Source organism: Melospiza melodia, chromosome 9 (genome assembly GCF_035770615.1).
Source record: "Melospiza melodia melodia isolate bMelMel2 chromosome 9, bMelMel2.pri, whole genome shotgun sequence".
NCBI lineage: Eukaryota > Metazoa > Chordata > Aves > Passeriformes > Passerellidae > Melospiza > Melospiza melodia.
The window spans coordinates 5435708-5460573 of NC_086202.1; the positions used below are offsets into that span (position 1 = coordinate 5435708).

The 24866-nt window shown below is 42.3% G+C and overlaps 2 protein-coding genes across 3 annotated transcripts in view; one reads left to right on the top strand and one right to left on the bottom strand.

Annotated features, from left to right (window-relative positions):
- Positions 1 to 116: 116 nt before the first annotated feature.
- Positions 117 to 15228, top strand: MCMBP (minichromosome maintenance complex binding protein). The gene is made up of 16 exons (XM_063163103.1): positions 117 to 234; positions 850 to 935; positions 2486 to 2626; positions 2922 to 2963; positions 3420 to 3521; positions 3984 to 4113; positions 4749 to 4900; positions 5646 to 5746; positions 7494 to 7663; positions 8487 to 8610; positions 9685 to 9802; positions 11353 to 11518; positions 13294 to 13427; positions 13906 to 14070; positions 14442 to 14530; positions 14851 to 15228. Exons 1-16 carry the CDS (start codon positions 177 to 179, stop codon positions 14975 to 14977), a joined length of 1905 nt encoding a protein of 634 aa, XP_063019173.1. The 5' UTR covers positions 117 to 176; the 3' UTR covers positions 14978 to 15228.
- A 1144-nt stretch (positions 15229 to 16372) lies between these two features.
- INPP5F (inositol polyphosphate-5-phosphatase F) overlaps positions 16373 to 24866 on the bottom strand; it is a 38385-nt gene continuing 29891 nt past the window's right edge. Inside the window, exons 14-21 of one of the 2 annotated variants that reach the window (XR_010028687.1) lie at positions 23335 to 23452; positions 22643 to 22841; positions 21730 to 21801; positions 21563 to 21636; positions 20220 to 20348; positions 19399 to 19486; positions 17683 to 18971; positions 16373 to 17298 (exon numbers count right to left, since the gene is read on the bottom strand). Coding sequence is in view for 1 of the 2 variants with exons in the window: in XM_063163101.1 (XP_063019171.1) it covers positions 17864 to 18971; positions 19399 to 19486; positions 20220 to 20348; positions 21563 to 21636; positions 21730 to 21801; positions 22643 to 22841; positions 23335 to 23452 (1788 nt within the window). In the remaining variant the exon portion in view is untranslated. Of the gene's footprint in view, positions 17299 to 17451; positions 18972 to 19398; positions 19487 to 20219; positions 20349 to 21562; positions 21637 to 21729; positions 21802 to 22642; positions 22842 to 23334; positions 23453 to 24866 lie in introns of those variants that run through there. The other variant, XM_063163101.1, reaches the window with a different exon arrangement.

The following is a 24866-nucleotide window of genomic DNA, read 5'->3' on the forward strand; positions in this document are numbered from 1 at the left end:
CGGCCGCGCGCAGCCGTGAGGGGCGGGAGGCGGGCCCGGCCGCCATTCCCGCAGGAAGAGGAGGAGGAGGGCAAAGAGGAGGAGGAGGAAGCGGCGGTGATCCCCGCGCTGGGCTGGCGAGCGGGACTCGGCGGCCGCAAGGTGCCGGCAGCCCCGCGGCGAGGCGCGACCCCGCCATGCCGTGCGTGGGCGACTGGCTGAACAGCCCCCTGAGCATCGTGCAGGGCATCTTCGGTGAGGCGGGGCCCGCGTCCCCGGGCGGCGGCGGGAGCGCCCCACGGGCGCCCGGAACCGGACGGCGCTTTCCCTCGTGGGGTGGTGGCGGGGCCGGCTCTGTGTCTTATGTATCTGTTGTGTCTTATGTATCTGTTTTATGTCTTATATATCTCGAATACAGCGTGTGTTTTGTGTATCTCGTGTGTCTCTGGGTTCCGGCAGCAACGCGTGCTGGCTGCCCGCGCTGCCGAGCGGTGCTGGTGGTACCAGCGCTATCAGCCGCGACTTAATCTTTTTTTTTTTTTTAATATTATTTACTGTTATTTCAGACTCTGAAAATTAAATCTGGGTTTAATCTTCACTAAAAAATACCGACATTAAATTTTGCGGTGCCTCGGCTTATGCCTGTCCCCACTGCGGTGTTGTTTCCCTCGCTGCCAGCAATGGCTCTGTGCTTCTCGAGTGGTGTGAAATGGGAAGTCAGTGAATTGCAAGGGCAATAAATTAGTCCGAGATGCACTCTCTTCCCCAAGATAGAAGTGAAAGTTGGGTTTGTTTGGTGTGCTGGGAGAATGCTGGGTAAAAGTCTCTGACGTGGTGATAACGGGCACGTTGATGTGTTGTTTGTTGTAGCCCAAAATGCTCCAAACTCTGACTGGGAGAAGAAGGTAACCGAATACTTCAAGGAGAAATTAAAAGAAAATAATGCTACTAACTGGGTAAGAGTTTTTTTTTTTTCTTTTCGAGTTATGCTTTTTCTTAAGCTCTGTTATTTTTTACACTTTATTGCAGTGGCTTGCTTTTGATAAAGTCCTGCAATTTCACGATAAGTGTGCAGCTGAATTTCATGCCCAGGCTTTGGGATGTGGAATTTGCACCTCGGCTGCCTTAACCTGAGTGCAAAGCCGGGATGTGAAATCCCAGCCCGTCCATCCCCTGCCTTCTGCACGCTCCTTCCCCCAGGCCATCGCTGCCGGCTGCTGCCACACTGTAGCACAGTCAGTAGATGGCAGGAGATGACCAATATTGTCATTTTTGGGGAAGTGTGAGTCCTCACCGTGCACCACAGGCTGCTGGTCATAAACCCTTTCTCTCATCAGCTTTTATCACAATGCAAAGCTTGTGTGGGTTGAATAAATAGTTGCCTGGATCTTCAGGTTTTAAGGAAAAAAAACACTTTTCCTGCTAAAACTGTGCTTTATTGGGCTGAGTCAGGCCTGGTTTGTGCAGTTTAGCAGGGAAGCTGTGCTTTAGGTTTTAAAAATAAAGTGTGCACAGTTGAGTTCAAAAGCTGATACTTTTCTAAAAGGCTGTAGCAGAAATGACATAATGGGACTGATAAGGGAATGAGAAAATTTGAGATCAAATCTGTTCTACCTGTCACTAAAACCAGGTGAAAATAATTTTTCTTTCTCTGTCTGTGAAAGTATTCTGTATTTAGTATTAAATGGTTGCCTAAGTCAAAGCATTAATGGCAAAATTTGAGTAAAATTTACATCAGAAGGAATTTAATTCATATTTTCTTGCTCAAAAAAATGAGGGGCTACACTTTTGTTAAAATGCCGCTTCCTATAGTGCCACTTACACTTTTTGTTGCGTTTTAATGTTGAATGTAGCTTTTTCAACAAATATTTTATATTCAGATCTAGAAAACCCTATCCATATTGCAAGTTCTTTGAAGTTATCCCATGTGTTTAGGCATTGATTTTTTTTCTTTCTGTTTTCCCATTGTCGTGTAAAACTGTGTGAAAAAGACTTCCCCAATATGGACTTGGAAATTAACATACAGGTTTTCCAGGACCTTTTGTTATAAGAAATTGTGCATGCAAATTGCTCTAGTACTGCTGGTTACATTGCACATGGTGGAAGTGCTGTTAAGTAGAAATAAGATAAGTGATAAATTCTGTTTAATCCTGCAGCTGCAATAATTCTAATTTAAAAGTTGATCTCAAATATTGTACAGTTTTCATACAGTTCCAGTGACCTATCACCAGTGTTTTGGACTGGAAGAATTTGGGAACTGTTAAGAATTGTAACAATTATCTGTAACAGCCATTGCAGGAAGATGTTGGGATAGATACACTTTGTTACTACTTAAATTGGGATGGGAGATGCACTCAGAAAATATGAAGTGTGCTATAAATATAGGAGTTTGATAAGGAGGATACACTGGATGGTCAGAGAATTAAGTTTTCGTGCTGGTTTTGGCTCACTTCAGAGCATTGCTCAATATATACCAGTTGTATGGAGCAATCTCTTTTTTTCACAGGTCCCATCACTGAATGATGTTCCTGTGCATTACCTGAAACCCAACAGCTTAGTGAAATTTCGCTGCATGGTTCAAGATATGTTTGATCCTGAGTTTTACATGGGAGTCTATGAAACAGTTGACCCAAACACAAATGCACGTGTAAGTGAAATACTGAGTTACTGTTTTGTCATTTTACTCATTCTGGTCCTTCAATTTCTCTAGTTTGTGAGTTAAACCTGTGGAGTGTGGACATGGATAGTAACTGTGTTCAGCTCAAGTGGCATCAGTAAAACATAACCTGTTACATTTCTGTTGAGGAATAGAAAATGTTAAAATGATGAAATGTTTGGCTGGATGTCTGTGAGGGGCTTTGGGCTTCAGTGATTTTGGTGTGATTCATGTTCAGGATGCTGCCAGAAACAGAATGATTGCATTGCCTTTTCCCTCTTGACAGGTTTTGCATTTTGGTAAATACAGAGATGTGGCAGAATGTGGGGTAAGTTCTATAAACTATATGAACTTAGAGAAGAAATATTGGATGGAAGGTTGTAGTTTTATGTGTGACAGAGCTTCTTTGGTCCTTGGCAGTGGATTCCTGAAGATACTGCTCTAAATGCAAAGTCAGTCTTTGGTTTGGAAAGCAGAGTATTCATAACTGCTCACTGGCATTCTAATTTCTGCAGGCTTCCAGCTGTTTCTGTTGTATTTAAAATTTGTTTTGGTTGAGTGGAGGGGGGAGTGCCCATGACCTTGAATCTGTCTGCTATGGAAAATAGTTGCTTTTGGTAGTGCAGTGCAATTTGAATCAAAACATTATATATTCACTTTTTCCTGAGTTATGTAGTCTTGCATGCTAATTGTAACTTCTGGCTGAGTGAATCTGTGGGGTTAGCTTAAAAAAAGAAAACAAACTGTAATCAGGTTTTTGACAAAATTTCTCTTGGGATTGCAGCCTCAGCAGGAAATTGATTTGAACTCCTCACAAACAGTCACCTCGGAGAGACAGACTTTCTACTGTGTTCCAGTGCCTGGTGAATCAGCATGGGTGAAGGAAATATCTTTTTTGCCTGAGCCAGTGCTTTGTTATACAATCAGTGGTCACCAACTAATTAATTAGATTTAAGGAATAAGTCCATTTAAAATTTCTTTTTTTTAAGTGAATCTGGAGAGGTGATAGGTGTAGAAAGAGGAAAAAATAAAGTTGATGGTGTGTAATATGCACAAAGAGGATGCAAATGAATTTAGGGGCATTTGTTTTGATTTAGTAGACATTTTTGCTTGGGTGAGTCGTGAAAATTTCTGTTAATTTCTAATTGTAAATGCATAGGAAAAGAGAAACTTCAGTTGAGCCACTGGCATTTTCTACAGCAGGACACTTGCACAGTGAAAGTCTCCTATAAAACACCTGTAGCTGAGCATGTTAAGATGAGGATTTTGTTTAAAAAAACCAACATTAACCTTTAGTGTGGGTGAGTTTTCCCTGCTCAGTGTGAGGCTTCCTTAACCCTTGGCCCACGCCTACATCAGTGCCAGCCAGGCCCGGGTGAGCCCCTCCACCTCCTACACCCCCAGCCGCCACAAGAGGAGCTACGAGGAGGATGAGGACATGGACCTGCATCCCTCCAAACAGAAGGAGCAGCACCTGGGTAAGAGCTGCTCAATGGTTGTTCTGGTGTCTTCCCAGGATTTGGCAAAAATTCATTGCTAAGAACTGAAATATTGGCAATTGGTTTAATTATTATTGTTGTTGCAGCCTTTAGGATTTGGAGGCTTTGTTGAAGTCTTGTTTGATTTGAAGGCGTGTGGGAGAGCCTGTACACGTGTGTTGTATGACTTGTTATATGTGTGTTGTATGACTTGCTGACAATCTGCAGAAATTTTTAATATAAACTGGGTTTTATGCATATTCTGACCTGGTTTTTTTAAGTGAAGTGCAGAAAAATATTACCTTTGCAGTCCTATGCACTGTAGAAAAAAAAAAATCATTCCTCTGGTTTAAACTTTGCATTTTGAAAATCAGGTTTCTGGCCATGTTTGGGTTTCCAAGACACATAGATCTTTGCCAGAACTCTCTCTCACACTTTAATTTGATTACATATAGTATGCACTTGTGCGACTTCTCATATTAAGAGTATGTTCTGCCAAGTATATTGCATTATTAAATATTCTGGTCTCAGATGTCTTGTCAAATTAGTTTTACTCTGAAGAAAGTTGCTCACTGAAGAAAGTTGTTCAGTTCTGCGTTTCTTTTTAAAAAGCCTGCAAATCCTGTGTTTTTCAGGCAGTGGAGGTGATATCCATGGATGTGTGGAGCCAAAGAGATTAGAAACAGAAGCTTCTGCAGGTCATCATGTCATTTCTCCCAACTGCTCCCCTCCACTTGACCTAAATTTTCCCTTGCCAGGAGAGAAGGGACCAGCATGTCTTGTAAAGGTGAGAGATGCAGAGCTGATGAGCAGGGCTGTGCTCTCAGAATCAGCCTTGCAGTGGTTTGTAGGCACAGAAATGTGTCTCAAATCCAGAATTTTGTTTCCAGAGATAATTACATTCTTTCTCTTCACTAACACAGTGTTTCTCTTCTTGAGTGCTGCATTTGAATTGCTGGAATCCTTCAGCACCATTTACTAGAGCTTGCACCTTCTCACCCCATTTAGTTAAAAAAAGATTCCAGTATTAGATGCTTGAGGGTGCAGCTGGTATTGAGCCCTGGTATTTTTCTTTCAGGATATTTCCTGTAATTGAAAAACAGCTGTGAAAAACCAAGCTGAAAATCCAATAAACTACACATTTATGTATTGAATTTGAAATAGTCCTTGATTCACTGCTATGTTGTATTACTGTGAAACTTTACACAAAATTTCTCTGCTGTTGCTGTATTGACTTCTCTGCTGTTCAGCAAATCTTGATGAATCAGAGTAGAATGCAGTTGTTTACACTCCTGTGGCAAAGAATGCCAATAGAAAAAGCATGGAATCATAAAATCCCTGTCAACTCCCTGCCAAGTCCCTTTTCCAGGGTAAGCTTAGTGACACTGAGGGCAAGGGGAGACCTCTTCACTCAGACTGTTCTCAGGCCACAGCTGAGATTCCTGAGTTTCATTTATCTGACAATTTTTCTGCTGTCCTGCATCTGGCCCATCTGCCTCAGCATTTTATTTTTTATTTTCTGTTTGGGGCAGATCTATGAGAGCTGGGAGAGCTTCAAAGTCAATGATGTGCTGGAGGTGTTTGGTGTTCTGTCTGTGGACCCAGTGCTGAGCATAGTGAACAGTGAAGAGAGGTAAGGCTGCCCTGAAATGCAGTTTATATTGCAGTGAGCAGACAGGGAAATGTGTAAGTACATGGTAATTATGCTTGAGAAGTGAATTTTGTTGCTTTAAAATAGCCTGATGAGGAAAGTGTTACATCCAGCATCCTGGAAACTGAAGGCCAATGTGCTGTGGTACATCCATATCCTTGGATACCCAGTGCATCTTTTTTTAGGTTGCTGTACAGTCTGCAAAGCAGAAAATGTTTCTGTAGCTAAATGTTTAGTGCTCTTTCATGTGTACCAAACTTTCAGTGAATGAGTGAATAGTGAACAAAGTTTCAAGGAAGCTTTGAAATTATAAATGTCCTTTTGAAGTAACTTCTAAGTCCCTGGAAGTTGTTACCAGAAATGTAAACATTTCTGAAGAGTATAAAAAAAAGGTTTGCATGTCTGCATCCAGAGTGATAGTGACCAAAATGAGTAAAAAATGGGTTGATTTTTCATTAATTAAGGTACCTCATCTTCTTAATCCACTGATAGAAACTTCCAATTTCACCTGCTGTTCTGCAATTCCTTGCCTGACAAAATACAAAATCATTTAGGATGCAAGAAGTCAATTTTCAAAATAAAACTCTTGAACAAAATCTAACATAAATACTGCTGATGTCTTGAACCATTGCACTCTGAATCATTTCTGTTGGTGAGTTTGTTCATCTCTGGCAAGTAGGACACCCAGAGTGCAATGTGAATCCTTTATAGTGCCAACTTCTTAAAAATTACCTCAGCCTGGTCAGCTGCGTTTTGTTATCATCTGTGTGACAGCTGATCCCACACTGACAGCTCAGTTGCTCTCTCACAGGTGCTTGTGGGTTTTTCCCTGTGTCATTCTGTAACAAGAAGACAAAATGGTGGCATTCAGCAACATTTTGAATACAAAATAGCAAAATAATTTTGAATACAAACAAAACAAATCTCTTTTAATGGAAAGAGTGGATAGTGTGTGGATGAACTGCTGAAGTGGCTTTGAAATAATAAAGCCTGACAGTTTTTAAAACCAGTACAAGAAGATGAAATTTGTGCTAAACTTTACTGTCATCTGATAGAGTCACTTTAGCAATTTTGCTTTCTAAAAATGAAAATGAAAACCTTGAAGAGATTTTGTAAGACATCTTCAGGGAGAGCAGTTGTGTATCTGGACTCTTAAATTAAGAGGTAATACCTCCAGGTTCCAGCAGAGGTACATTAGGGTTTATTTATTCACAGTTTTTTTACTCAGCCAGTGACAGAGATGTGATGTGACTGTCTAGAAGATCTTGTCAGGCTCCAGAACCTGGTGGGATGTGAAAATCAAATCCCACATGTACTTACAGAGACAAATGTAATAAATGACCTTATTTTTTAAAAGCTGTTGTTTAGATTTCATTCAGTACAGGCTAGGCAGAACAGTGTGATATTTTACTTGAAGCTACAGCCTGTATGCAGCAAATAATAAATGTGATTTTATGGCTTGATTATTTTCTGAAAATAATAGAATCCAGATATTTTGGGGTAAAGCCTGCTTTGGTGTTAATATGTCAATATGTAATTGTAATTCAGTATTTGTGGTGTTTATAAAGATCCTGAAGAAGGTGGTTTGAGTATGGCAGGAGTCAGCAGGAGCTGGGAGTGGATGTTGTTTGTCCCTCTGTTCCTGGCCTGCTTCCAGCTGTTCTGGCTCACAGGGACAGAAATTCCCTGGGATGTTTGTGAGTCCAGCTGTGCTGTGTCCTCTCCACAGGGACAGCTCCAGCCTGGATCCCATGGAGTGCATGGACACCATGGAGGAGCAGAGGGTGCACAGCCCCCCAGCCTCCCTGGTGCCCAGGATCCACGTCATTTTGGCCCAGAAGCTGCAGCACATTAACCCCTTGCTGCCTGCCTGCCTTCACGAAGAGGAGAGCAAAACCTGTGAGTGTCTGGGCACTTTCCAGCACATCTGAACAAATTCTGCTTTGCTCAGAGGCAAATGCCTCAACAGCAGGGTTTGAGTTTAAATCTTGGGAAATGGAAGAACCATGCAGTGCTGCACAGGATGCAGATGTTTGTGTTTATGTGATGTTTACATTTTATTTGGCTGAAATAAAAGTGATTTATGTGGAGTTTGGTTTTGCATTCTACGTGCCCAAGGATTTTACCAAGTTGTTCAGCCATAAGATTTGATTTGTTTTCACACAGAGTTGTGAATTGCTGGAAAATTAGATTTCCAGTTTAGTGTGATATTGGAAATAAGAAACATACTGCTAATATAGAGACTCCTAATACTGTGCACAAAATAAGGCAATTCTGCTTTTAAGCAACTGTGCTATTTCTTGTTTGACTGCTATTATTTTTCACTGAATTATTGCATGCAGACCTCTGGTATTTATGACTTTCTTCTTTGAGTGCCTTGTATTGCTTGTTTTGAGCAATATGTTAGAAGTTTTTTCTGCCTTTAATATAAAATAGAGCAGCTATGGATTTTATAAATTTGGCTCTACACTTTGTACCCTGCTGCAAATGCATTACACAATATCTAATCTTTTTAAAAAATAATTTCCAAGGAAGTTTTGAGTGATTCAGGTTGTCCAAAGCCAGTTGAAAAAACCAACGAGTCTTTGTTTTTTTTTTCCTTGACTGCTTTGGAATAAACATTTTTCTTCATCAAACTGTGACAGAAAGTCAAATTTATTTAGAGGGAAGAGGGTGAGAAACAAGAACATTTTCTGACATTTGTCCTCTGCTCTTTTGCCAGTTGTTTCTAATTTCATGTCTGAGCTGTCACCAGTGAGAGCAGAGTTGCTGGGGTTCCTCACCCATGCCCTCTTGGGAGACAGTTTGGCTGCTGAATACCTGATACTGCATCTCATTTCTACAGTGTAAGTATTGACATGTGTGCTGAGAATTTATGTATTGGGCATTTAAAAGAAATCTCCTTCTGTGGGGTTCTTCACCAGTCTGCAAATATATGGCAGAAATAGCCTAAATAATACTTATTTCAGTAGTACTTTGTGCAGGTGGAGTTGTCCTGTCACAATACACACAAAGGCAGATTTCAGTGTCTGAAATAACAGTAAATATTGATAAAAGAGCAGCTTTATGGCAGTGTATGCTTTCAGTGCTGCTTTGAGAGCTGACAAAATCTCCAAGACACCTTTAAACAGAGGTTTGAAAACATCTTTCTGCCTCTGGCTTCTTCTAATGAGCAGGACATGCCACTGACTTCCCAAAGCCAGCATTTCCTGACTACAGGAATTATTGCTTAGGTACTACAAGGTACATTGTGGGAATTGGTTTAATTAAATGTAAGCCTCTTTACTGGTAAGTTGAAGTGACCTATTTAGCATGTGATAGAAATTTATTTTTATATTGATTTAAACTATGGGTGAAAGAGCAGCATCCTTGGACTGATTAAAATCTTAAGTGTGAAACTTCAGAAATTCTTTGTCAGGCCCAAATTTAATGTTAGTCATTTTAGTCTTCAAAGTCAAAATAGGTTGTTTTCATTCTTTTTAGTCCCTTAGAATAGAATGTATTTTCTCTCTTAGCTGGTATCACAAAAAGGCTGAGAGTTCTCAAGAATGGGGATGTGATACACAGTGAGAAGAGGGAGAGGAAAGCTGAGGGCAGGTAAAGGAGATGAACAAGTGTGATAAGGAGGGAGGTTGAGATTGGGCAGCAGAAAGGAAAAGAATGCAGTGTGTTCAGTGAGTAACAGCAGAGTACAGGGAGAACAGAATGTCTGGAAGGCCTTTGCAGGTGCCAGGCACTGTAAATCACTGCTGTTGTGTGGTGCTGTGAGGGGCAGCTTCAGCCTCCTGCAGGAGGAAGGCAGAGGAGCTGATTTTGGTCTGTATGTTCTGAAATCCTGCTGGCTGTCAGAGCTCCAGCTGCTAACACCTGTACCCAGTGTTAGCCAGGTGTTTGCCTAACCTGTGCTGCTTTTGGTGCAGCTATGGCAGACGGGATGTGCTTCCTCTGGGAAAATTCACCGTCAACCTGAGCGGCTGTCCCCGGAGCAGCGCCTTCAGCGAGCACCTGTACCGCCTCATCCAGCAGCTGGTGCCAGCAGTGAGCATTGCCTGGGCAGGGCTGGGGGGTGTTCTCACTGGTACAGCCTGGCCAGGGTGGGCTGGAGTGCTCTCCTGCTCCCCTGTAGAGAGCAGGTAACAATAGAGATGGGGCTGTGCCTGGGCAGGGCTGGGGGACCTGTTCTCACTGGTGCAGCCTGGTCAGGGCAGGGCTGGGGGACCTGTTCTCACTGGTGCAGCCTGGTCAGGGCAGGCTGAAATGCTCTCCTGCACCCCATGTAGAAAGCAGGTAACAATAGAGATGGGGCAGGGCTGGGGGGTGTGTTATCACTGGTACAGCCTGGCCAAGGCAGGCTGAAATGCTCTCCTGCTCCACAAGTAGAGACCAGGCAACAATAGAGATGGGGTATGGCTGGGGGACCTGTTCTCACTGGTACAGCCTGGCCAAGGCAGGCTGGAATGCTCTCCTGCACCCCGTGTAGAAAGCAGGTAACAATAGAGATGGGGCAGGGCTAGGGGGTGTGTTATCACTGGTACAGCCTGGCCAAGGCAGGCTGGAATGCTCTCCTGCTCCACAAGTAGAGAGCTGGTAACAATAGAGATGGGGTAAGGCTGGGGGATGTGTTCTCACTGATCCAGCCTGGTCAAGGCAGGCTGAAATGTTCCAACACTTGGCCTAGAATGTATTTTCTCCTGCTCCCCAAGTAGAGAGCAGGTAACAATAGAGATGGGGCTGGCCTGTGTGTTGAAGTCTGTGTGCCTCATCATCTAGGATGAATATGCAATGAAATCCTCTTCTCAGTGGTATTGAGCTGATAGGCAGATGCTGCATGCTGTATTTGGTCTTTCTGGGTTGATATGTGTAGACATTTGGGTTATTAAATTATGGTGTGTGGTGTTCACAGGGGTCCCAGGATGAGGGAAGAGATGAGAATGTTGACTCCATGTTTCAGAAGGCTTGATTTATTATTTTATGATATATGTTATATTAAAACTATACTAAAAGAATAGAAGAAAGGATTTCATCAGAAGGCTGGCTAAGAATAGAATAAGAATGAATGAATAACAAAGGCTTGTGACTGATCAAAACAGTCCAAGCCAGCTGGCTGTGATTGGCCATTAATTAGAAACAACCACATGACACCAATCCCAGATGCACCTGTTGCATTCCACAGCAGCAGATAACCATTGCTTACATTTTGTTCCTGAGGCTTCTCAGCTTCTCAGGGGAAAAAATCATAAGGAAAGGATTTTTCAGAAAATATCCTGGCTACAATGGTGTCATTAGGGTTTACTCAAGTTTGTGGATACTGCTGTGCAGAAAAGCCACAGTAATTCAATTTGGGGTCACACACAACAGTATTGCTGCAATAAATCATTTTTTATTGACCTCATCCTAGATGTGCAGAACAGGTAATAGGAATTCCTGACAGCGATATTTTCCTTTGGGGAATTTTGAAACACACAGCATTTGGATATTTGGGATAAAGCATTGCAGTGCCAAGTTCTGCTTTGCTGTGCAGGCTGCCAGGCCAGCTGCAGCTGCAGGAGCAGCATTGCCTGGGTGCTGATGTTTGTTTCTCCTTGCAGTCCTACCACCTGCGCATGAGCATCGAGAGCATGAACCACTCGCGCTTCATCCCCCACAAGGACTACGCGGCCAACCGCCTGGTCAGCGGGCTGCTGCAGCTGGCCAGCAACACCTCCCTGGTCATAGATGAGACCCAGCTGGAGCAGGGACAGCTGGACACTGCAGGTACACAGTTGGGTGTCTGCAAGCCCGTTTGGGAGGTTAAAAGCTGCTGTGTTTTTAGACACAGTGATAATCGTGTCCCGCTGATAAGGGGTCTAGTGCTAAACTCTTTGTGGCTTCCACATCCTATTGCACTGCTTTGAAGCAGCTTCCTGCAGCCTTCTCAGCCAACTTAAGACAAATTGGGAGAATTCTTCATTACCAAAATAACTCTGATTCACTGGAGTGGCCTTTCAGTTTCCTGTGATAGTGCATGAAGTGGGCAAAGCATATGCTGATGCCTTATGCTCTACATTTTTACTGTATATCTGGAAACCATCCCTGAGAACTGGAGAAAAAAGATTGCTATTACTGTGTTAAAAATAGTGGGGATTCTGTCTTACAAGCTGATGTAGCACTGTGTAGCGTGCTTTCAGCAGAGCTTTAGAAATTAATTTAATTATAACTCCCTTAAAAGAGCTGAGTTGCATTAAAAGCTCAGTACCTGGAGAATGCACAGTACAGGTGTCTTTGAGTCCTGGGGCTGTCCTGTGCAGGGACAGCAGCTGGAGTCCAGTGATCTGTATGGGTTCCTTCCAGCTCAGGAGATCCTATGAAACAACAACAGGAAATCACTGCAAGTAACTTAATTTTAAAATCAAAATGCTGTCTGGAGAAAGCTGCTTTGGTTTTTTTTAATTACTGCTCTTAAAAGTTGCAAACTGAAATTACTAAATTTTGAATTTTCAGTATTTTTTGCTACTCAGCTTTAGTAAAGCTACAAAATTTTGCTAAAGAAAATAGTAAAATGACTAACAAGCTCTGCATTGACTGTTTCAAAAAAAATTAGGTAAAATATGATAAATTCCCATTATAGAGAATTCTTGCTGTGCTGGTTTATAGGTTTTCCAAAATGTTTGTCTGTAATGTTTAAAAATACTCAGCATTTAGTGAAAAAATAATATTTTAGATATTAAAAGTTGCAGATAAAAGGGCTTGGTAATTTTATTTCTTTTTTGCTGATGTGGTATTGTTTTCTACTGAATTTAGAGTAAAGAAGTACAAATTTTTCATTTCTTACAGCAGCGTTGGGAACAAAATTTAATCCTAGAGAAGAGTGTCTTCAGATGTGGCAGTTGGTTTGGAGCTCTTGGAAGCTACAGCTTAGAAATTTCAAATGGAAAAATGTCCCAGAAGTCAACCCCAATATTAAATTTGTCTTTATTTGCTAACTTTGCCTTTATTTACACTGTACTAAATTATTACTAAGCATTTAAAGGCAAAACCATAACAGTAGTTTTGTCGTTTGACGCAGTAACTGCTGAGGAGAAATTCAGTTTGTCAGACATGTTGATATTTCAAAGAGAGCATCCCAAGGGTCAACCAGTTAATTTCTCAATATTTTAAATAACTTAATTCCAGGTAAGGCAAGTGAGTACCATTAAAAAAAAAATGGCAAAATTAAATTGCTGATGTTTTTCTGCTTTTGAGGAGAGATTTCCTTTTTTGGTTTTTCTCTGAATAGATACCTGGCTTTGTAGGGCCAGTGAAGACATGAGCTATAAACTCATGTACTAATGTACTAAGACAAGGGTTTAGGCCTGAAATCAAGAATTCTTAATTTAGATTCAGATTAAGAAGTGGTTGTCTGTGTCTGGAAGACACCTCAGACACAAGGAGGAACAGGGTGATTGCAGAATCCTCCTGCTTGCTGCTCCTTGAAAACAGATGGGAAACAGCAATCAGGGCTGACAGTTGTTTTGCTCCAGTGCTCAGGGAGTTTGCTGTTGCTCTTGCAGGTGTCCATAATGTGACAGCCCTGGGTAACCTGATCACTTGGCAGAAGGTGGATTATGACTTCAATTACCACCGGATGGAATTCCCATGCAACATTAATGTGCTGATCACTTCCGAGGGCCGCTCGCTGCTGCCGGTGAGGGAGGGAGGGAGGGACAAGTGGGGACAGGAAATGTCTTGTGACCAGGAAGGGTGTGACACTGGCAGTAGCTGCTGCCTGCTCCCTCGTGGCCAGAGAACAGAGATGGAGCTTTGTTCCTCCTTCCTCAACAGGGGTGGTGAGGTGGTGAAGGACCCAGGGTGGGTAAAGCTGCAGAGATGTGCTGCTCTCCAAGCCTCCCTCGGGCACGGTGGGTTCTGAGGTGATGGCACAGATGTGGCACTGCCCCTGCAGTACCCTGAGCTTGCTCTCTGACATGCCAGCTTTGTCCACTGAGCCTTGGCTCTCCTGCTTGGATCAGGAGCTGTTCAAAACATGAGCTGGAGAGTATTTCAAGAATTATCTTACCTTGGTTCTGGGAAATACTGACTTCTGCTCCTTCTGAGAGTAAATTAGTCTTGGAATAGAAAATAGTGGGACGTGGAAGGAGATGAAATGTGATTTTCTCTTTCAGTCAGATTGCCAAGTCCACTTACAGCCACAGATAATTCCCCCGAACATGGAAGAGTACATGAGCAGCCTCCTCACTGCAGTGCTGCCCTCCGTGCTGAACAAATTCCGAATTTACCTGAGTTTGTTGAGGCTGCTGGACTACAGTATATCTGATGAGGTGACCAAGGTAGGGACACTTCTCTCACATGTTTTCAGCTGTGTATTTGGATAGAAAGCACCTTAGTAGACAGTTACTGTACTTACCTTGTCAGTAATTCTCCTTCAAGTTTTACAAAACCCAAATAGAAGCATTTTCACACCCTGGCTGTGCCTTCAAGGGTTTGTAAAGTATATACTGAATTTATTAGATAAGGAACAGTGCATGTAACCTGCTTTCTAACACTCATTTTGAAAATGGGTTCTTTACAAAGATGAGAAGTAGCCTGGTTTTTCTCAGCAGCAATGAGTTGAAAGGTTGAAATCTAAAGGTTGGTACAGTGTTCTTATCTCCTCCTGGAGATCTGTTTTGCCCCATAATTCCACGCTGTGTTGTTCCAGGCAGTGGAAGAAGACTTTGTGGAAATGCGCAAGAACAACCCCGAGAGCGTCACAGCCGATGACCTGCACAAAATGCTGCTGGTGGCCAGGTGGGTGTGGTGCTCCTGTCACCACTCTGGGCTTCCCAGCCAGCTGCAGCTTGAGCCAGCACTTGGTCTGCAGCTGAATTGTGTCAGACCAGCCAGACAGAGGAACAAGGCAGAGGAGATTCTTAGATAGGCCAAGTATTTGCTTCCTGCTTTCATCCCTTGCTTTCTTACTCCTGAAGGTCGGCTGGGGCTGAGTGAGTTGGGCTGGGGCTGAGTGAGTTGGGCTGGGTTTGAGCTGTTCTGGGCTGGGTCTGAGTGAGCTGTGCTGGGTGGCAGCAGCTGCAGGAGCTGTTCCTGACTGGCTCTCTGTGCTCCCCCAGGTTCCTGTCGCTCAGCGCGGGGCAGACGACGCTGTCCAGGGAGCGGTGGCTGCGAGCGAAGCAGCTGGAGGCACTGCGCAAGGCCAGGCTGCAGCAGCAGCAATGTGTCAATGGCAATGAACTTTAACACCTGCTGGATGTCACCCTGAACATGTCTCTAATCCAAGGTGCAACCCATACTAAGATTGGAATATTGTTTATACCAGTTTTTGTAGATAATTTATACCAAAAAGTTATGGATATTTACCCTTGCGGTCTGAACGCGCTTAACTCTGTTCAGCCACCTAAACATATTTTATGGAATTTTTTTGGACCCTGTTTTGTAATTGAAAATTGGTAACATTGAGCAAATTGTTTGATATTAAACTTTAATACTGAGGTTGTGTAAACTTACTCCCTTTAATAATAAGAGAATTTAAGCCAGAGCCCTTCATACATAGCAGTGGTCTGCTCTGTTCTGGAGGACATTTGTGGTCTAGTTTCTGTTTGGCTGAATTGTGAGGATCAGAGCTCTCAGCTGGCCAGCAGCTGCAGCTGGAGGAGGTGCTGACTTCACTCTCTGTGCTGTTCTGTGAGCTGGGGCAGGACACACTCAGAGCAGCAGCAGCATCAGTGTGATGATATCAGTGTGGTACCAAGCAGTGATCTGACCAACTCAGGTATGAAAAATATTTGCCTTGTGCTTTGAGCAGACCATGACTTCTCACATTTCTCCAATGAGCTTTGTCCTGGTACAGCTTATTAAAAAAACCCACATTGGCTGGACAGTGGGTGATACTCCTGTGCTCACACAAAACACATCTTTACTTTCTGCCTTGGCAGTACTGCGGGGTGGTGAAATGGTTTATTTAGTGCTTTCTGCTGATTGAAATCACAGGGACAGGAACCCCCTTTTTATGGTATTTTCCTGTTCTAAACATGAGGGCTTTTGCTGTACAGCCAATCTGGATATTTTGTCTCTTCCCACTAATAATGAGTACTTATGAGAAACATTTTTTGTGTATCCTAAATTTGAGCCAAGCTTGGCGCTGTTTGAAATCACTTAGAGCTTATTTCTTTTCTCTTTTTTTTTGTTTTTGAGCACTAAAAATGAATATTCATGGTTTTGTCTGACTTGTGCTGCATTACTGTGAAGTGAAGCAACTGAACAAATGAGGAAGGAAATGAACACTTTTCAAAAGGCAGCTGGGCTGGAATGCAGGGTTGGGTTCTAAGATTGCCTCAGGGGATGTTTTTGTGCCCATTGCCATCTCCAATATTTCATAGCTGGAAGGACATTGAAATGGAGAGGGATAGGACAAGGGGTAATGACTTCAAACTAACAGAGGATAGATTTAGATGAAATATGAAGAAGTTCTTCCCTGTGAGGGTGGTGAGGCCCTGGCTGCCCAGAAAAGCAGCACCATTCTGAGAGGATAAAGAAGTGAAGTCATGCCTGTGTCCCTTGACTACCAGGAGAATTGTGTCTGTAATTCTGAAAGAAACAGCCAAACATGCCTTAAAATCACATACCAAACCCTGCTTTTGCTTCCACTTTTTTTATTAAAATATCTCATGTATATTGCTCACATTAAAATACAGCAGTAGTTTAATTTTAAATATAGCCACAAGTATAGACACTCAAAAAAAGAACAAAAACCCAAACCCACATCACTTTAATAAAATAAATAAACCAAATTTGTTTATCAAAGTTTCAGGTGATAAACTATTTCAGACACAGTACAAGTCCTAAGCCACAGAGCTACCCTAGGCCAGGACAGGACGTTGTGGGGACACCACGTGCAGCCTATCTACAGTACAGGGACAAGGACAGAGGCACTGGGTCTGTCAGGGTGCTACAGTCACAAACCACAGCACAGCAAGGTCCTGCTTCACAGCAGCTTCTGGACAAGGTCCTACACTGGAATGGCATGGCAAGGCATTCCTGGGAAGGAGGATTTCACAGGTGGAATCCTTGGACACACAGAGCAAAGGGGAGTTTTGATCCAGTTCCCAGCAGGAGCGGATGCTGCACCCTGCGAGGTGCAAAGCTGGAGCTGGTCAGGAATTTGGTCTTGGATAGATGCTGACAGCTATGCTCTAATGCAACCCTGATCTTACAAGCAGTGCACTGGCCTCCTGCTCTAGATGTTAGTTGGGATTTTGCATCAATTTTCATCCTTAGAGAGAATCCTAGCACAGAGGGACACAGTGCCTGATGGGCAGGTATCTGGCTCATCCTGCTTTACAGAGACAAAAACTTAGAGCAAATGGGCAGAGTTTGGAATTAAAAAAAAAAATAACTGCTTTAACATGGGCAAGACAATTCAAAGACATTTGCTTCATTTCCCCTCACATCAAAACAAGTGAGGAAAAAACCAATCTACAGAAGAAATTTGCACTGCAGGATTGTGGGTATTTCAGATTGGGTCTCTAAGCTTCATCTATAATGAAAGTGTCCCAGGATATCTGGAAAGAAAAGGATAGAAAGAAATCTTACTTTCTGGTTTAACATACTTAAATTCAACAAAAACACATCGGTTCCCATTGTAGAGGCACAATTCAGAGAGCTGCATCTAGAACTTCATTGAAAACAAGTAAAAATACTAGTCCAAAAATAAATAAAATGTAATTTACCGGTACTTTATTTTGCTGGTGTAGTGCAAGGTAAGTAAGGTCAGAGAAGTGCAGTATCATCCTTTGAGTATAAATACTTTCTACATAATTCAGAAGAGCTACAAAATTAGTCTCAAAAAAATAACTGTGCAACACATCTAAGATAGACAGCATGCTTATTGAATCCCAGTGTCTAAGCTACCTGTTTAAATATGGTTTATACAGGTTCTGTCTCACCTGCCTGAGGGAATTCTGAAGCTTGGTCAGAACCAAATTCATTTGCATCTCTCACTGCTTGTAAACAAATCACCTATTATCAATCCCAGTATCCAGTAGCAGTTCATGCCACAATAGTCCTGATGTCATTGGGTTGTTTTATTAGAAGCCACAGCTAGAAGAACACTTCCCAAATGAGCAACTAGATCTGAATTATTCGCGTCTGGCATTGCGTAAACATTTCTCTCAGTTCTTTTTGTTTGATTTCATTTAAAGCTTCTGGTTCTGCAGGGCTCTTTTGGACCTTTGCCACAGCAAAATTAATCCCTTGAGTCAATCCTGCCTGGGTGATGTTGGCAACCTGGACCATGGAGCTGCGGATTTTAGCGAAGGGAGACACGGCCCTGCTGCCGCTGCCGTCGGCGGGGGAAGGAGAGCCGTGGAGTCCTGGCTCCTGGTTCCCAGACACAGAGCCCGGGCTCCTGTGGGATTTGCTCCAGTCAGGCCCCCCCACAGCCAAGAGCTGAGGGTTTGGCTCAGAAGAGGGAACATCCAGCTTTGACGGCCTGGAAGGAACGTCTGCAACAGCTTCAGCCTTGGGCTCTGCCTTCTTGGCGGCGCTCCCGCTGCTTTGGGCGGGTGCGTGCTGGGGCTCTGGAGGAGCAGCCTCAGAGGGCTCGGGCCCATGGCAGCCCTTGCTCTGGGCATCCTGCACGAACCTCTGGCAGTACACATCCACGGGCTTGGCCAGCTCCAGCCCCGCGCTGTCAGAGGCGGGCAGGGCGGCGTCCTGGCCCTCGGCTGGCACGGCCGCGCTGAGGCTGACGTCGGTGCTGCTCAGGGACTGCGAGCGGCTGCCCAGGCGCGGCGCCGAGGCGATGATGCCGCAGCTGGGCAGCACGTAGTCCGTGGGGCCCATGTTCTCCAGGGACCCCCCCAGCTGTCCCTCCTCGTCCGACTTGGAGTTGCTCAGGAAGTCATCCGAGTGGAAGGAGTCGTTGTCTGAGCCTTCTGTGTCAGATTCACTGGCGGCCTTCGCATCCACCCCGGGGTTCTCCAGGGTTTCCAGGCTGCTGTCCGACTTCCAAAGATTCACTTTCAAATTTGGCTTTAAGAAATTGACTTTCACTTCAGGTTTGGCAAAGCTGCCCAGCTTCCGAAGGTTGCTGATGTTGACGTTGGATTTGGTTTGTTTCACCTTTTGATTGAGGGAGGAGAACTTGCTCAGTAAATAATTCTTGCCTTGGGCCAGGGACCCTCTGTTCTGAGACCGAATGCCAATGATGTCTTCATGAGGTTTGCTGCTCCTCCTAGAAGAGGAAAAAGATCTTTAATGTACAATCAAAGCACCAAGTATACTCTGTCTCCAGTCTATTTCTGTAACAGAAATGGACATTTCAGTTCCTAAGTTACCCTTTTTTTACATAATAATATTGTACCCATATAAGCTAATCAAGCTGAAACCAACAAAGGAGGGTTGATACAGAACAGTAGCCAAATAAGGGGAACAGGCAGTTCCTGCAGGCACTTTAGTTTTTGATTAAAAAGGATTTGAATTCTCCATTTTTTTAACCCTAACTTTGTGTATACCCAGTAGCCAGATTTAGCAAATATTCAGTCTGCAATAGCTGTAAAAAGAACAAGGTTTTTTGGCTGCACTTTCTACTCAGCTGGGAGAAGCAGCAGAGTTGAGAGCAAAGGTGGGATACAGAAGGATCACATCATTGAGGTACTCACCTCTCCAGCTTCTTCTCAATAATGGGCACATCCATTCCCATTGCTTGCTTTGTGATTCTCAGCATTTCTGCAATGCACTGAAGGGTGTCTGAAATTCAAGCAGAACCTGTCAGACCCTAAAAACACCCTTAAAAACCCATATTCCACAATCTACAAAGAAACAGGTCCAATTTTAATGTAATTTTGTTTGGTTTTACTGCTTTGCTTTTCTTTCACCCTGCAGAGCAGTTGTGCCCTTCAAGTTGTAATTCTGATTTAAAGCTTACAAAACAAACCTGAAGAATAAACTCTCCTTCAGCCCTAAATACTCAGCATTAAGCAAATCACTGCCACACTGCCTCATTTGGGGAAGGAAGAGAAGCAATTTTATTTATTCTAATCATTGCTGACAAAACTCAGTGCTCCAGGTATGAAGTGATATTTTTTTTCCCTTTTTAGTGTTTGTTTAATCTAGTTAAACAACAAGCAAGAACATTTCCAGACACTGATTTCACTAAAGAAATCGATTTCTTTACCTCTTTAGGAGTTAATTTTAACTTCATTTTCTAAGTTTTTGAAGCAGTAAAGACCTGGACAGGGAAATTATTCTAGTTCTAGAGAGATGTTTTACTTTAAAGCTGTATTTGAAATGGTTTTTTTTCTATTAGAACAGTAACTGAGTGATTTTTTTAAATTGCTTTCCCACGTCACACAACAGGATTTTATTGGAATGATTTCTGAAGAAGGATAAATTTTAAGAGCAATGGAACAAGTATTTTTTAGAGAAACTCCAACACATTGGATACACTTCTATGTCTAAAACTTCTACACAGGACACAAACCTTTTCCATCTTCTTCTGGGCTGCGAGCCACAGCCCTGAGAGTGTGAAAATATCCACTCATTTCTTTGTACTTGTAATGCAGCCTCATGCAAGAGAACTTGGGTTTGCCAAAGAGAGTAGGCTCAGGCCCTGAGAGAGAAACCAGGAGAAATCTTTAGAAATCTTTAACCAAACACTGAAAGAGATACTGCAGAGCCTGCACCTAAGGCTATGTAAGTGCTGACAGTGTTTTTCAGACTAAAATGCTTCATGTTTTCATAAGAGCAGGACTGATACTTTAAAAGAAAGATTTTCACATTACCTAAACAATCAATAACTTACAAAAAGTAATTACACTCTCTGTATGTCTGTTACAATCCAGCCTGATTGTTTACTGCAGATTACTTTTTCAAATGGAAGGGAAAAAAAAGCTTTACACTTTTTACATGCTGTGGGTTTTTTAGGGAACGCTCCTGCAAGGATTAAAGGGAAAGCAAGTATTTTTATCAAGGGGATGTAATTGAAATTTCAAGATTCAGACCAGTACTTCAACTCTTCAGTGCCCTGCATAATCTGCAGCATTAAATGAGGTGTGGATGTAGATATTGGACTCTGCTCTGTGCCTCAGGATACAAATGTCCACAATACACACGTGAGGGAGACCTTTCCCCTGAATGCTCAGAAATTGCACAGACACAGTGAAAGTTAGTCAGGAGATGATGAAATCACTGTGTGTTGTGCAATGGAAGACTGAACTCCATCAGGAGGCCACACACTCCCTTCTCCCCAACTGGATCACCTTTTTCATGATTTAAAGAGATCACATCTTTAATGCTTCAGCAGAAAATGCTGGATTTAATCTGCAGATGTTACATTCTATAGCAAATAAATTAAATCAGCATAACAAGGTGCTTTTGAAACAGCATGTTTGTTACCAGCCCTTGAGAAAGAGAAGTTTCACAAAGCTGTGAAGCAGATCTGAAGTACAATTCTGAGCCACTGGCTGTGTTTGGATCAAAGGAAGAGAGCCCTGGATGCACAAACCTGTGACTCATTACAGAAGCTGGCAACATTGTTACTGCCATTTGATAAATAATGAAATCTGTTTGGATGACTCTGTGGCTCTTTTAGGAGTTTGAAAGAGGGAAAATTTTAGAACCTTCCAGTGATCAAAGCTTCCATTTCCAGCAGCAGGAAGAGCCTGGCAGCTGTTTTCAGCCAGAGGGGCCATTTCTGGGTGGGGAGCCCAGGGCATGTGCCACACTTCAAGGACTGCTGCTTCAATACATTTGTAGGATGCTTTGATAGGTGCTCAAGCCATTGTTAAGATCATTCAAAAAAAGACAGAGTGACTGTTTTCTTACCTATTTCTATTTTTTCCAGAGCTTCAAGACTTAACCTTTGGTACTGATTCACTTTGTCGATTTCATCATCGTAGCTAGAAAAAAGAAACAGAATTTAGTGCTTCCAACTAATCTAAAGCAGAGCTACTAAAATAAAATACACATAGTAAGGGAAAGTGGTAACTTACTAGGCCACATAATAGGCAGAGTTTGAAAGTAAAAGCAGCACATCCACATCCTTATGAGTGGCATCAATGAGACTGAAGGGAAGGAAAATAAACACAGGGTAGAAGGTTTTATTTGCAGAGCTGTAACCTGTGCCCAGTGTGTTCTGGGGACACTCTTTAGGAGCTGAACACAAGTTACAAGAAGTTTCCATCATGGTGTGTTATCAAATCCATGTAAGAAAACCTGAAGTTATCTGACAGCTCAAAAATATCAGCAGAAGGTCCAAAAATAAACAGAAAGCCCACAAGCTATTAAAAATGCTACCAGAGAAATGGAAAAACACCTCAGCCTCAGTGAGGGTGATGAGCCTGTGCCCTGAATTGAACAGCTGTCATAACAACCTGCTCTGCCATTTTTAGATGCTGAAGTTTAACCTGCAGGAGATCTAACCACCATTTTTCTCTTGCAAGCTCCTGAACTCTGAACTTGATAAGGAGTGAAGTTCAGAGTTTCTGCTCATTAATTTCCATGAACAGAAATCCAGACTGTCCAACTGCTGACTCATTCCCCAAGGATTCAATCTGAGCAATTCAGTTACACTTTCCCTGTAAAGCAACAAGGAACAGCTCCTCAAGCACTCCCTTTCACCCACCCTTAGTTCCACAAGTTCTCCTCATGGTACCTGCCACATTTTGGCAACATCAACCACATCCATCCATTTCCAGATGATCTCTCTAAGGTCATTCCAGCATGCACCATTTTTATGGCACAAGTTTAGAGGATTTTTCCCTTTACAACTATTCAAACCCTTCAAGCCCTCTTGTCCTTCTACAGAACTGTCCACACATCAGCCATCAAAACCTTTTAATATCAGCAGTAATTAACAGAGGTGTCAGAGCAGCAGCTGATCAATTTTAACTTTGTTCAACAAACCTTGGGTCACAATCAATGAGTGCCCAACCTCCATGGAATTTTTCATCATCTGGCAAGAGCAGTTTCATGTAGCTCTGCAGCAGCTGGCTGATCAGCTCCTGGTGGCTCCTCAGGTTCTCCTTGTGCAGGGCTTCGTGCTCCTTCTCTTTTGTAAATATGGAGTACAGGTCCTCTGTCACAGGGATGCCCTGCATCAAATCTAAATAAACCCCAAGAAATATCAAGCAAGACACAGTTAAAAGTGATGCATGGCAAGAGTTTGTAAATTCCTTCCAAATGCTGCATTTTAATGATGCTCTTGGTAGTCTTTCTGAAGAGAATGTTTCCTTAACTGAAAACTCAGAAGGTGTAATTCTACTTTCAATGAAAAACAAGAGTTCTTCACAATTTTAAGAGATACTTGCTACATAAATTTAACTTTGTCTTAAGAAGAGATGCTACAAGACATTTAATACTAAAATGAAGCTGGGGCAAAACCTCCAATGAGTCACACTGCATGCAATCCCTCTGAATTGAGTGTTGCTTAAATTCCAAAGTGAGATTGTTCCTTGTAGAGTCCAGTACAGACATGTACCCACTCACAATGCTTTTAAGCAACAGGAGGAAAAAAATCAGTCAGAAAGATAAAACCAAAATGATTTCATAATCTTTTCTAAATACCACACTCAGCTGGGTTGAAATTGTGCTCTTACCTATGACTGCTTGCCTGTAAGCATCCCTGAAACGATTCAGGTAATATCTGTTGGCAGAGTTCACTCCATCCTTCATCACCCCTGCCAGCTTCCTTTCACCAGTCCTTGTGAAGTCACCCTGTCACACACAACATGCAAATCTTCACATCAAACTTTGGAGCAGCAGGCTCAGCTGAAAGGATTTGGCACTCTGAAATTCAGTTCTGAGCTGGAAACTCAGGAATTATCTTCAAGTAACTATTTCATACAGAAGTTGAAAAAATTGATTTTTTTCAAAGAGCATCTTCTGGCATTGACTCTGCAGAGAATCCTCTGGTTTTGATAGATTTACAATTTCAGTAGGAAATTCCAACAGAAGACAAATCTGGACATATAAACCAGCTAACATTGAAGCAGGACTTTCAATACATCAATCATTGTGATGCTTCAATACCTCCAAAAGAAAAAATCCCTTTTTTTGGCCTTTAATGTAAAAGGAACACAACTGGAACAGTAGAGAAGACTGAAGCTTACTGAAAAATGGTTTTCATCTCACTGCTTTTGCTACCAAAACAAGACAAACATAACATACTGGGGGAAAGCAGCACATATCCTCACAACCTCAGAAACAAAAGAAAGTTTCTAGGCCACAGAAGGCTTAGAATTTGAATAAAAAGTTGTTTTTGTAGTTACACTTCATTAGAGGATTCTATTTTCAGAGACACGCCGGCACAGAGCATTTCTAAAAGCAACATCAACTCCTATGAAGAATATTCCAAGTGTGTTTCACTTTAAAATTAAAAGAAGTACCACAATTTAAAATAATTAATTTAATCCATGAACCTCAACAGTGAGTGGAGAAATCTTCCAGCAGAAGAGCTGAAAATTCAGATCTATAAATTGAGGTCTGCACTTCAGATTTAAAGTTTAATATACTCAATGAAAACAAGCACATTAAGTTTTTTCTTTAAATATTAGTGCAATCAACTAATCAAAGCTCAGCAGAGATATTTAAAGAGAGATTTAAGTATTAAGCATTTCCACCATTGTGATTTTTCTTATGCCAAATGCAAATACTACTAAAATTTGTTCCACCAATTACACAGCAAATACCTCAAATTCTATGACTTTTCAAAGCATAGAAGTAGAGAGCATGGAGTTTCATGCTTGATTTTGGTACACAGAGTGCATTACAGCTAATTAAGAAGAGTCTTTAGAAAATATAGTTAATTAATATCACCCTATTACCTACCTAGCCTGATCTCCAGAACTTTAGAGTGTTCTTTAAGTATTGTAAATGCTTAGAAGTACTATAACCATGATAAAATATAAATGGATGTAATAATTAATATATCTCTCCAACTCTTATCCCTGTTGTGGTTTTTGTTGAAGAGAACAGAATGCAGGTGAAGTGCAGGGAGCACTCAGCTCTTCTCTGACTCACACCAAGCACAACACAAAATCTTCTTCCATTGCAGTCTCATCTCTCCAGAACAAAACCACACAGAGAACTTGGTGAACTTTTAAGTATCTGTCTTTGGTTGGAAATGCAA

Excerpts from the sequence above, each read along its gene's own strand:
- MCMBP (XM_063163103.1), top strand. The coding sequence starts at position 177 with ATGCCGTGCGTGGGCGACTGGCTGAACAGCCCCCTGAGCATCGTGCAG. Across the intron at positions 14,071-14,441 it reads TATCTGATGAGGTGACCAAG|GCAGTGGAAGAAGACTTTGT; the intron begins GTAGGGACACTT and ends GTGTTGTTCCAG. Across the intron at positions 14,531-14,850 it reads AAAATGCTGCTGGTGGCCAG|GTTCCTGTCGCTCAGCGCGG; the intron begins GTGGGTGTGGTG and ends GTGCTCCCCCAG.